General features: G+C 47.8%; 1 protein-coding gene across 8 annotated transcripts in view; it reads left to right on the plus strand.

Annotated features, from left to right (window-relative positions):
• Nucleotides 1-12,407, plus strand: part of Prdm15 (PR/SET domain 15) — a 59,886-nt gene that overhangs the window by 12,703 nt on the left and 34,776 nt on the right. For all 8 annotated transcript variants that reach the window (XR_005878767.1, XM_021229407.2, XM_040750379.1 and 5 more), the window contains exons 4-6: nt 1,550-1,703; nt 3,571-3,823; nt 7,291-7,392. Coding sequence is in view for 7 of the 8 variants with exons in the window: in XM_021229407.2 (XP_021085066.2) it covers nt 1,550-1,703; nt 3,571-3,823; nt 7,291-7,392 (509 nt within the window). In the remaining variant the exon portion in view is untranslated. The remainder of the gene's footprint in view (nt 1-1,549; nt 1,704-3,570; nt 3,824-7,290; nt 7,393-12,407) is intronic.

The following is a 12,407-nucleotide window of genomic DNA, read 5'->3' on the forward strand; positions in this document are numbered from 1 at the left end:
GCTTCCACAGCAATCCTGTCTATGAAGAAAGGCTCCCTGCCTGTCTGTTGTGGACAGAGTACAGAGGCCCCAAGTGTCTACAGATAGAAGGAGGCTTGAGAGTCAAAGTAAGAGACTCTGTATGTTGAGGGATGGTCCATCCCCTAGGGAGCCAGACACCTTCCTGCTGGGATAAGTCCTAAGAGTTTCAAAGCCTGAGGGTGTTTTTCCTTGGTGTAGTCAAAGGACCTTGGGATCTGGGCTGTGCCAGCCTGGACTTCATCAGTTTATGCATTGAACAAAAGTGGCCAAATTCACCAGGTGGTAGTAGTGCACATCTTTAATCTCAGTACACAGGAGGCAGAGGCAGGCTGACCTCTGTGAGTTTCGAGGCCAGCCTGGTCTACAGATTGAGTTCTAGGACAGCCAGGGCTGGTACACAGAGAAACCCTGTCGAGGGGGTGGGGGGTGGTGGGAAGGCACAGTGGCCAAACTATAGGTCTGCCTGTTGGATTTCATCTGTTACATCTGTGTTCTGAATCTAGGCCTCTGTGGACAGGTACGCACTGTGAACAAAATAGGCTGGGGTAAGGGTTCTGGACAGGTAGTCCAGGGAACAGGTCAAGTTGCTATAACTACCAGGAAAAACAGACCTTGCAGACGTGCTGAGGCAGCTTAGTAGCAAGGCATTGCTCTTCGGGCCCATGTTTTCCTATGAGGCCTATGCCTTCAGAGATCTAGCATAAGGGCCCATAAGCTACTAGTAGCTTGAGACATGGAGACCCCAAGTTACCCTTGTGAGGCACTGATGGTGCCTGACGCTAAACTAATAATGCTCAGTGTCTTGTTACTATTTCTGAAAATCTCCCATTTATTCACATTTTTTGTGATTTGTGTTTTCAAAACTGTTTTTGCTCAAAGTAGAGAGCTGATCAGCTCTTCTCTGGGGGGTGAGGTGCCAGCTGCCCATCAAAATTCAGCTGAAGACATTAGGTGCAGCCCAGACCCCTTGGCCATCGACTCTTCCTTCTCAGCCCAGCATCTGCTCATCCCCAGGGGAGATGGTCCAGCTCTGCTACTAGACATGACTCGCACTGGCCCTAGCCTCACCCATGCTGAGGGCCCAGCTCCAGGATTTCCTTTCCTAGCATTTTTTTTTAAACTTTACAGTCTGACTAATAAAGCCAATATCCTCAGTGAAGCTGGCCCAGCCCACCCAGACGGGAGCCTCTTTGCTGGTCTTTAGCCTGTAAAAAAACCTCACCTTGCTCTGTGCTCCATCCTTGTCTACAACCTTGAAAGTTATAACCTTGTCTGATTCTAGTTCCCCAGCCCCCACACTAGAAATGTGGGGGTCAGCATTGTCTTGTGGGGCTTTAAATGTGCCCCTTAGTATATGGGCTCTGGGTCCTCACAAGCCTAACCCCAGTCTTGTTCCCATTTATGGGGAGAGCTTCAATTCTGCTCCCTGACAAAGTGTATCTTTAGAGCATGATGGGGGCTTGTAGACATTGCGCTGCTCTGATCGGTGGGAAAGGTGGCAGGACCTCTTTGAAACTTCTTCTTTCAGGTCCTCCCTCCCCTCTAACCTGGAGATCAGACGCCTGGATGATGGGGCTGAAGGTGTGTTTGCAGTAACCCAGCTAGTCAAGCGCACACAGTTTGGTCCATTTGAGTCCAGGAGGGTCGCCAAGTGGGAGAAAGAATCTGCATTTCCTCTGAAGGTATGCGTGGGCAGAAGCTTCATGGCCCTTCAGAATCTGGGGCTGCATGACTTCTGATGGGAATGGGATGAGGGCTGCTGAGTGGTGATGATTTGTAAATGCTGGAGAAGTCTTTCCTTCACTTCAGTGTGCGGTACACCTCAGAGTGTGAGGGTTAAGGCGATGCCTACTAACGTGTAGGTCTTTAGGGAGTACATTTAAGAACAGACAGGAGTGACCCCGTGTTGGTGTAACTCTTCTCCTCCCCTAGCAGGTGCTGTGGCTGCGGCGTAGCCGTGATCTCTGTAGCTTTCTGTACCCATGTGGCAATCTCACTCACGTGTGTGAGTTGCAGGACGCTCTCAGAGACTGAGTGATAGCATGGGGCTTGGCAGCTGCACCCCACACATCTAGCTGAGGGAGAACAGGTATTTCCAACGTAGATATAACACCAAGAAAAACAAAGTGGATGTCACTCACAGGGATGGCTAAGGATCTAAAGTGAACCCCAGGAAACCTGAGACTGAGGAGGCTCACACATGGGGCAAACCTTCAGAAATAGTTGAGACATAAACAAATGAGGGCTGAGTTGCTCCTCAGCAGCTCTAGGAACAGCATACTTATCTTTGAAATCCGAAAGAGGCAGCCACCAGCCTTAGGTGTTGTAGCCTCAGAGTTTGGCACTCTTGGGATATTGAGCTTATGGGACAGAGAAGCCAAAGAGGAAAGACAAATACTGGATGATAGATATTAACAGAAGGAAAAGTGTAAAGACAGCAGAAAGAAAGGTTCTGTGGTAAGGAATGATGGTAAAGGTCTAACCACAGAAGGGCAAGGCTTAGTGTCTGTCCTCTGGGGGCCCAGGTTACGGGTACACACAGGTGTCAGCACATGGCTGGAGAATGTCCTTCATGCCTGATTGACTTCTTTTCACCTCCTCATTTCTAAAGGTTATTTTCAGGTATCAATTTGTTCTCAGCTCTGAGTACCTGTGTGTCCCAAGGGAAGCCCTATGCCCCTGAGAGGAGGGTGAAATGTGCCTTCCACACCCACTAGGGGTCACTGGGCACCTGGTGGCCTCCCAGTTTGTCCCTGCATTTCTGAGGGCCTCACACTTACAGATGTCTATTCAGGAAAAGCTTGGCAGTAGGGCAGGGTCCCTGAGTAAGCAATCATCATTCCATAGATAGAGAACAGACCCTACACCTGTGCTTACTCAAACTGAAAGTCACTAAAGGCTCTCCCTGCCCTGCTCTCAATTAACCCTGAAGTTGTACTGATGTTCTGCAGACCAGAGGCAGCTCACCTGGACTGAAGAACCTGCTCATGCCATACTTGAAGCAGAACCAGGAGAAGAGTTCCAGTATCTGGATACCCACCTGTGCCATGGGGAGAACACATGTGTCCCATTCCCAATGAATCTGGGAGGAGAGCTCATGGTCTCCATGATGCCTAGAGAGAAGAGTTCAGGACCTCAATGATGCCTAGAGAGGAGATCTCAGGACCTTCATGATGCCTAGAGAAGAGAGCCCAGGGTCTCCATGATGCCTAGAGAGGAGAGCTAAGGACCTCCATGATGCCTAGAGAAGAGAGTTCAGGGCTCCATGATGCCTAGAGAGGAGAGTTCAGGGTCCCCATGATACCTAGAGAGGAGGAGAGCTCAAGTGTCTTACTCCCCACCTGGGTCACAAACAGTACTCCAATACTCCAATGATGAGGGACCTGTTGCATGTCTTCAACCTCCTCTTTTCTGGGACTAGCATGGCTCATCTAAGCCACAGAACTCCTGACTATGGCAACAGGTCCTGTCAGTAGCAGTGTGATCTCCCCCATGGTCCCATGCACAGTGATAGACTGGTCAGTAAGCAGCCTGTGGCCCTCCCCTCAGGTATTCCAGAAGGATGGGCATCCTGTGTGCTTCGACACTTCCAATGAAGATGACTGCAATTGGATGATGCTGGTGCGGCCAGCCCTGGAGCCTGGGCACCAGAACCTGACAGCCTACCAGCATGGCAGTGACGTGTACTTCACCACCTCAAGGGATATCCCCGCAGGCACTGAACTTCGTGTGTGGTATGCTGCCTTTTATGCCAAGAAGATGGACAAGCCCATGCTGAAGCAGGCCTGCTCTAGCATTCAAGGTACATCCTATTTCTTCACTATGGTTGGGCCCCTTGCCAGGGGGATGCTAATGAAGGTGCCAGCAGCTGCGATGAGGGAGGTGGGATAGTAACTCTGCTTCTGATCCCCAGGTAGAGTCCTCTCATGAAAATGGTTTCTTTCTATGCCAAGTATGATGTGACAGAAAGGCTTCATGGGGCAATGCCTAACATTTTGCAAAGATCTCACAGGTGGAGGTTCCTAAATCAGAGAGCTCTGGCCTGTCCTATGTTTCTAGTCAGTTGCAGTTTTGATGAATGGGAGAACCTAGATGCATGTCTTGGGGCACATGTGTTCTCCCCATGGCACAGGTGGGTATCCAGATACTGGAACTCTTCTCCTGGTTCTGCTTCAAGTATGGCATGAGCAGGTTCTTCAGTCCAGGTGAGCTGCCTCTGGTCTGCAGAACATCAGTACAACTTCAGGGTTAATTGAGAGCAGGGCAGGGAGAGCCTTTAGTGACTTTCAGTTTGAGTAAGCACAGGTGTAGGGTCTGTTCTCTATCTATGGAATGATGATTGCTTACTCAGGGACCCTGCCCTACTGCCAAGCTTTTCCTGAATAGACATCTGTAAGTGTGAGGCCCTCAGAAATGCAGGGACAAACTGGGAGGCCACCAGGTGCCCAGTGACCCCTAGTGGGTGTGGAAGGCACATTTCACCCTCTTATAGCAGCACAAAATAGCAAGCCAAGCGTAGATACGGCTTCTCCCAACTCTAGAGCCTAGAAACGCTTCACTGTATCTTGGAACAACTTGTAAGTGGTGCAGGTCATTGGCTGCTGTCAACCAGATGGCTAACTGGAGTCTTTGTGTCTTTCTTTCTGTGGAGCAATTGCCTGGCCCTCTCAGGCTGGCTGCTGCTGGCATATGCTTCCCTGGGCTTCCCCACTGCAGTTTCAGTGGCAACTTCCCTCACACCTTACCACCTACATCCCTGGCTGCCTTCTGTCCTTTCCCTGAGTCCCTCTCCTCAGTTCCCCCCCAGAGCTTGGACTGTGTCCTGAATGCAACCCTCCCCAGCAGAAACCAGGCATTGCAGCTATCCTTGCCCGCATCTCAAAAGCCCAGAGAGAGCAAGGCCTTTGAAGAGAGGTCTGAAACATCTAGAAGGCAGTACTATCTGATTATAGTTCCCTGGTTGGATGGTCCTTAAGTATGTACCAGAGTTGGCCACTCCAAGGTGGTGTGGGCAAGTCTTGTGGACATCATTTTGTCCTCACCCTAAGTGGGTGAGACCCCAGGAGCCAGGAAGGCTCATTCTCTTCCTGAACCTTTCATATATCTTCTAGATGGGCATCTTTGTTACACAAGTCAGTCAGTTTGTAGAATCAGATCCTAAATATGGATGGCCTCCAACTTCCGATGGTTCAATTTAATGATTTTTGTTTGTTTGTTTTAATGATGGCATGAATGGTGAGCATTTGCTAGAAAATATTTACTATAAACTTTGGTCTTCCCTCAGCCTGTGATGGATGGTAGAATTTTCTTGAGGCTGAGCAGCTGTAGCTCTCAGTGGCCACATGACCACCAGGAGAACAGCCATACTACTCACTGTCGTAGCTGGGGTGCAGCAGACATGGTATTTGCACTCAACAGCAGCTTCACCAGGCAGCACTGTGAGTTGAGAAATATCTGCTTAAAGAAAACAGGTTTCCGCCCAGGTATGGTGACTCACACTCTAATTCTAGCACTCAGGAGCTCGAGGCAGGCAGATCTCAGTGCTCGATGCCCTTTCTCTCCCCAGGCTTTGTGACTAGTGTTTTCTGATTTTCAAACCACTTTCCATGCATTCACTTGAAGCCATCATGTCGAGTGCCCACTTCAGGGGCTTTCAGCAGGTGTGTGCAAGTGTGTGACTCTACCATAGTCTCCTACAGAGCAGCCCATCCTCCCCTCCTGATGTCACCCTCGAATCCTCTGCCCAAGCTGAGCTGCTGTGTGTACTGCTGGACTTTTCACGGCTGGTGTGTGCTTGCCCTTCTGTTAATTGGTTTCGACTATGCTCACACCTGAAACTCCCCTTCTCATGCTGCCAGTGCTGCTGTGGTCTTTGTGGTTGTGTCATGTTGTTTGGCTAACACATTTTTCCTGTATTTGAAAATGTCAGTTTGTACTTGAGGACTCATCTGCTGGCTATTGGTTGTTTTTTTGTTTGTTTGTTTGTTTGTTGTTACCTTTTCCTATCTTTGATTTCAGTCTGACAGGTTCCACATTGCATATGTTTCTTCCCCGGCCATGATGGTCTGCATCCTGCATCCTCGTGTCTGTTCTTTGTGTTCTTAGCACTAGCTTGGGATGCAGGGGGATGGAATGTGCTCTTTCCTGGTGCATGGTGGGTAAAGAGCTGCAGATCTGGGAGACTGTCTAGACTCAGGCACTTCCTCTGAGTGACCTCTGGAGTGTTGGGTGGTGGTCTGGATATGACAGGCTAGACCAGTTCCTGAGATATGCCCAGTGCAGGTCCCAGGAGAATGCCTGTAACTTTTTGAAAAAGAGCCTGCAGTGCCCATCTGCATTGCCAAGGGTCAGTCTGTGTTCCTTGAGCTCCTGTCCTTGTCCCTGCTCAGGTTCCTATGTGTCATTATTAGAAGACTAGAGGCACTGTCCAGGTGGCAGCTACCTGCCCCAGGTGGGGATTTTTTTTAAAATTGAACAGTTTTAAAGCTCACTCCTGCCCAGTTACCAGGTTCCACTACCAGACAACAGTTACAAGGCACAACCCTTATCACAACAATCTCTGTGGGATATCCTAAACAGGGACACAGCCATTCCAGTCTTGGAAGCACTGTGAGATGGCTGATTTGGGTCCCACCATACCCTGTTATATGACTTAAATATGAGGGGTGTGTGTGTGTGTGTGTGTGTGTGTGTGTGTGTGTGTGTGTGTGTGTGTGTGTGTGTTGATACAGGTAGAATACAGGTAAAGCATTCTACTCCTGAGCTACATGACCAGCCCCCCTTTAAAATAAACAAACAAAACCAAAAAAACTTTGAGACACTCACTAAGTGACCAGGTTGTCCTTAAACTTGTTCTATGAACAGGTGGGGGCCTTGGATTTGGTCATCTTGTTCAGCTTACTAAGTAGCTGATATTACAGATCTGCACAACCAGGCCCAGCTCAAGTATGGATCCTGAAGGCTTGTTTTTCCCTTAGAGAATATGAAGGACTCCCGTTCTACAGGGCTGGTGACTTGGGTGTTGGGGTGGGGTTCATTATACATCCGGTGACAGGGCTGACCACCCTGGTGGTAGTAGCAGGGTTACCACATCTGTTCAGCTTCCTCATCTGTAAAATGGAATGGACTTGATCAGTGTGTGTGAAACTGAAGACAGTGCCTAGAATACAAGTGCCTATGAGTCTGTGGGCGTCTCCGCCCTTGTCATCATCACCTAGGGAACAGGCAATACTTGATGTAGTGGCTAACCCTCTGTCTTATGTCTTGCAGCTGCAGGCACCCCTGAGCCCAGCGTCCCCGCAGAGCCTGAACGTGGCCAGTGGGTGTGTAAGGTGTGCTCCAGCACCTTCCTGGAGCTTCAGCTCCTGAACGGTAAGGTAAAAGTGGCAAATGGGGGTTACCCAAGGTGGGCAGACTGTTGTGCTGAGCGTGTCTGTCTGTCTGTCTGTGTGTCTTTCTTTTTGTTGTTCAAAATTTTTTTTGTTCACATTTTTGGATGTTGTTTTTTTTTAATTATTTTTATTTTATGTACATTGGAGTTTTGTCTGCATGTATGAGGGTGTCAGATCCTCTGGAACAAGAGCTACAGACAGTTGTGAGCTGCCATGTGGATGCTGGGAATTGAACCTAGCTCCTCTGGAAAAGCATCCAGAGCTTTTAACTGGTGAGCCATGCCCGTGGTTGTCAGGATGTCCCAGACTTTGTATTGTCTGTCCCATGGCCTATAATGAGCTGCTGCTCAGAGCTCCTCCCTTGGCTTGACCCTCCTTATTGTCCTGATGATTGAGCTCTAGATATGGTGGACACAAGCAAGGGCCAGAATCGACTACTTGTAATTCTGCCTAATTTCTGTATCTGATAGTCCTTCCCCTGTCTGGTGACAGGGCTGACCCTGTGATAGTAGCAGTGATACCATATCTGCTCAGCTTTCTCATCTGTAAAATGGGGATGAACTTGGTCAGTATGTGTGAAACTCAGGGTATCCCATTACCTCAGGCTCCCTTACTAATTGAAGGTGGCCAGGGAAAAATTGACTCCATCCCCTAATTACCTAGTTACACTGTATCCTGGGAGCCCCTCTGGTGAGTTACACTGTATCCTGGGAGCCTCTCTGGTGAGTTACACTGTATCCTGGGAGCCTCTCTGGTGGGCAGTAGAGAAAGCTACAAAGAAGCTAGGTATGAATGCTATGACCTTTATCACATATAGAACATGTTTGGGGCTAAACCAGGGAAGAGCCACTGATTTGCAAGTTCAAGGATGTGACAGAGACAGCTGGATTCTGCTCTTGTAGCCTGAGCAAGTCTGTGATTGGAATGTTCTGGGATTTATGAGAAGGTTCTTTCTAGGCAGATTCTAGCAACAGAAAGGTTAATGTGAGCATTTCTGGGAGGCAGGACTTGCTCATCTCCTAAGGATTGTGGCTGGCTGTTCCTATGTTCCTGGGCTGTCCTCCTAATCTTGTCCTTAACACTTTTGCCCTCTGCCTGGGGAGAGTCACCTGTGTTTATCACAGGTAGAAGCAGAAGGCAGCTGCTAGTTTCTTCTTCCTGCTTCTCCGCTTCCTTTTCCTCCTCTTCTTTATTTTTATGTGTATGATTATTTTGGAAACATGCACATGTGTGCAGTACCCATGGAGGCCAGAAGAGGGCATTAAATCCCCTGGAACTGAAGATACAGAGGATTGTGAGCAATCATTGTAAGTGCTGAGACATGAACCTTGGTCTCTGGAAGTTCAGCAAGAACTATTAAGTCACTGAGGCATCTCTTCAGCCTTATCTGCTGCCGCCGCCAGGTTTCTTAAAGGTGCCAGGTTTGAACATACCCCCTAGGTGAAGGGCAAGGCCCTTCTATGGAAACCAAGGGTGGGGACATCACATAAGATATGGTCACTTAGCTCCAGTCAAGAAGAACTATTTGGTTTGTTGGGTAGTGTTCCTTGGTAACTAGTATTAGTTGAGGTCAAGGGGTTCTTCATCCTGCTGCAACCCTTGTGTGGGTATCTGATATAGTGGAGGACCTAGGTGCAAAACTAATCCAAAAAAAAAAAAAAAGAGGAGAGTATAGAGCTGGGTCTCTGTGAAACTAAACTGCAGGGCAGGGATGTTTTTTATCCCACAGACTGGCTTTGAGGACCATCTCAGAGCCAAATGACATGGCTGTGGTGCACAAATCTATGGAGAACAGCCTTTGTTGGGTAAATCTTTGTCCAGTAGGAAAACAATTCCTCATTTTAGTCATCATCACACTGTGTCTGAAGCTGCCTTCTGCAGAGCCTTTTCTGAGAGGCTTACCTCGGACAAAAAGGAATGGCTTTCTTGTTTAGGCTGTAGCCTATGGTGTGCAGCTGAGACACCCTCTCAACCATGTTACTGCCATCGGAAGTAGTCACAGAATGCTATACTTGGTCATTTTATTTCTGGTATCTGCTAGTGCCTGGTGTACTGAATGCCCCTAGCAGATACCAGAAATAAAATGATTGAGGATTGCATTCTGTATATTACTTCTGATGGTAGTAACATGGTTGAGAGAGTGTCTGCCCTCTCTGTGGTTGGTTTCCAAACCAGATGAGTCCTTTGGACTTGAACTTACTTCATGCACTTATTCGTGACTGAGCAGGGAATATAAATGGCTGCAGCCAGGTAAGGGTCAGTATGTATCTTTTAAAGTCAGGCCCAGCACTCAGAGCACCAGGAGACCAACCTGGGAAGCGCAGGTTGTTGTTCTTGACCTTTCACCTGATGCTGTCATTTCCTATGTCCCCTTAGGGACCCTGCTTCTGTCTCAGGAGGCCACTTAGAAGTGTCTGATTAAACATGAGGCAACAGTGAATGTACTGGCCTTGGTGCCCTCCTGGAATTCTACTCCACTTAAATGTAAAGACAAAGAAAGGGAAAGTGGAGAGCTTTGGTCAAGGTTCAAAAGATGCCAGGATTTGTTTGCAGCAGCTTTAACCACCAGAGACGCTGAAGCCAGCGGTGGGATACCCAAGAAAGATGTCTGCTCCTGCAGAGCTTGGGAAGTGTCGGGAGGATGGGAGGAGAGGACGGAAGCAGAGATGTAGCCCCACCCAGCTACATCTCTGCTTCTATCAGCAGAATGTTGAGTCCCTCAGGAGAGACTTGAGACAGAGGACCCCAAGGTACATAGCACCGAGGACAGGGACTCACAGAAATCAGTTGTTAGAATTTGGGCAGCTTCAGACTTCTTCATTTCTTAGAGTGGTGGAGCTGTGGCCCCATATAGGGAGGAAGGCTTTCTGTGTAGAAACTAACCAAGGAGAGCAAGGATCCACCAGTGGGACTGCTCTACCCTCACCGTCCTGCACAGCGAGTCCCTGGATACTGGAAGAAAGCTGAATGTGCTCAAGAGACCAAACAACTTATCTAAGGGATCTGAAAGCAACCCCTCCCCCCAAACTCTCCAAGCTAAGTTCTCACTAGGGCAAAAGATGGCAAGTGTGAGAGATAGCATTGTGGCACTGCATCCTTCAGATTAGAGCAGGTCATTGTGGAAGAAATCAGGACAGTAGATGACTGAAAATGAAAACTGTGGTAGCAGATGTAAAATTGATGGAAGAGCGTCCAAAAACACTGAGAGAGTTTGCCATACAGAGGAGCCTTTGGAGGACACAAACAGAAGAGACACAGAAGCTGGAGGATGGTCTGAGACACTGCAGGTGGCCAGCAGTGTTCTGTAGGGAAAGGGGAGAGGCAGTAAGACTCAATCAGTGAACTGGGCGTGTAGCTCAGTTGATAGAATGATTGCCTAGCATCACAAGCTCTGAGGTCAGTCCCCAGCATCCCCAAAACTGAGACATGGTATCACATGGCTGTAACCCCAGTCTTCAAGAGGGAGAGGCAGAGGCAGGAGAATAAGGAGTTCAAAGTTATCCTCAACTATATAGTAAGTTTGAGTGTACCTTAGCTTACAGGAGATCCTGTCTCAAAAACAAACCAGAGGGATAGATAGTCAGCAAGGAAACACTAAAGGATGCAGGTTTACAACCTAGAAGGGCCACCAGTATGATGAACCCACAGAGATGCGCCTGTGCCATTATGGGACCTTCTCAAAGGAATTAGAGGAAGGAAAAAAAAACTATTGGAGGTTAAGCCATTAGAAACAAGGGCACTGTTTAGGCAGGAAGGCAGAGCTAGCCATCAGATTCTTCACTATCAGCAACCTAGTGAAGATACTCAACAAATTTCCAAGCAGGACTAAAAAAATCTGTGCAGTATGCAGGCTGTCCCCATTAGACCACTTGATGAAGACAGTGCCACCCACACAGCACTGGACTCCAGAGCCCAAATGCGTGGCTTCTGAGATTCCAGCACCTGTATTAAACTTACAGTGCTGCCCTGCCCAAAGCAATCTGCATGTTCTCTGCACGTAGTGAACGGGAAGTGGGTCCCTTATGCAGCCCAAGCTAGAGAGAGCAGAGATCTCTGGAAGGAATGGGTGCATAGAAAAAGGAGATAAATCCAAAAAGTAGCTGAGACTTTGGGAGCGGAGAGAGTGGGTAACTGGAGAATGCAGAGGAACGGATGGGCAGAATGGAGCAAGAGACTGCCATTCTCTGTTATGAGCCGATTACAGTTGTTTACACCTTTTTCATTGGACTTTTTACCAATATTGTGAGTCTTCTCAAAGCAGCAGCTTTGGGCTTCGCTTATTCCTTACTGTATTTCATTGCAGAGTTAACTTCTGCTTATTTATCATTTCTTCTTCTTCTTCTTCTTCTTCTTCTTCTTCTTCTTCTTCTTCTTCTTCTTCTTCTTCTTCTTCTCCTTCTCCTTCTCCTTCTCCTTCTCCTTCTCCTCCTTCTCCTTCTCCTTCTCCTTCTTCTTCTTTTTTTTTTTTTGGAGGCAGGGTTTCATGTAGCCCAGGCTGGCTCTGCACTTGCTCTGTAGCTAAGCATAACCTTGACTTCTGCTTCACTTCCTAAGTGTGAGATTATAGGCGTGTGCCACCATACCTGGCTCCTTTTCATGCTTTGTTTGTTTTTGTTCTTTTCTCAGTTTTAAGTAGAAGGTTTCACTCAGTCATTCTTAAGTTGTTTTTTTTTAAATGGAAACAATGACATTTTCCCCTAAGAGTGTGCTAGCTGTCTTCCACATTTTATTCTACATTGCATCTAAATTCATATGCATACCATAATGTAGTCTAGAAATTCATAAAGCCAAGACTGGTAGCTGTATGAGGAGAAATCACACCATCTCCTCTTATGGTAGAAGATTTCTATATGTCCACCAGAGAAGTTAGTAAATCAAGCACAAATTTGAGTAGCGTGCTGGGCAGACTTGATGGCCTGTTTGCTTCCCATACATTTTTAAAAAATGATTTAGTTTTCTTTTGTGTGCATTGGTGTTTTGCCTGCATATATTTCA

This window comes from Mesocricetus auratus, unplaced genomic scaffold, assembly GCF_017639785.1.
Source record: "Mesocricetus auratus isolate SY011 unplaced genomic scaffold, BCM_Maur_2.0 Super-Scaffold_100008, whole genome shotgun sequence".
Classification (NCBI taxonomy): domain Eukaryota; kingdom Metazoa; phylum Chordata; class Mammalia; order Rodentia; family Cricetidae; genus Mesocricetus; species Mesocricetus auratus.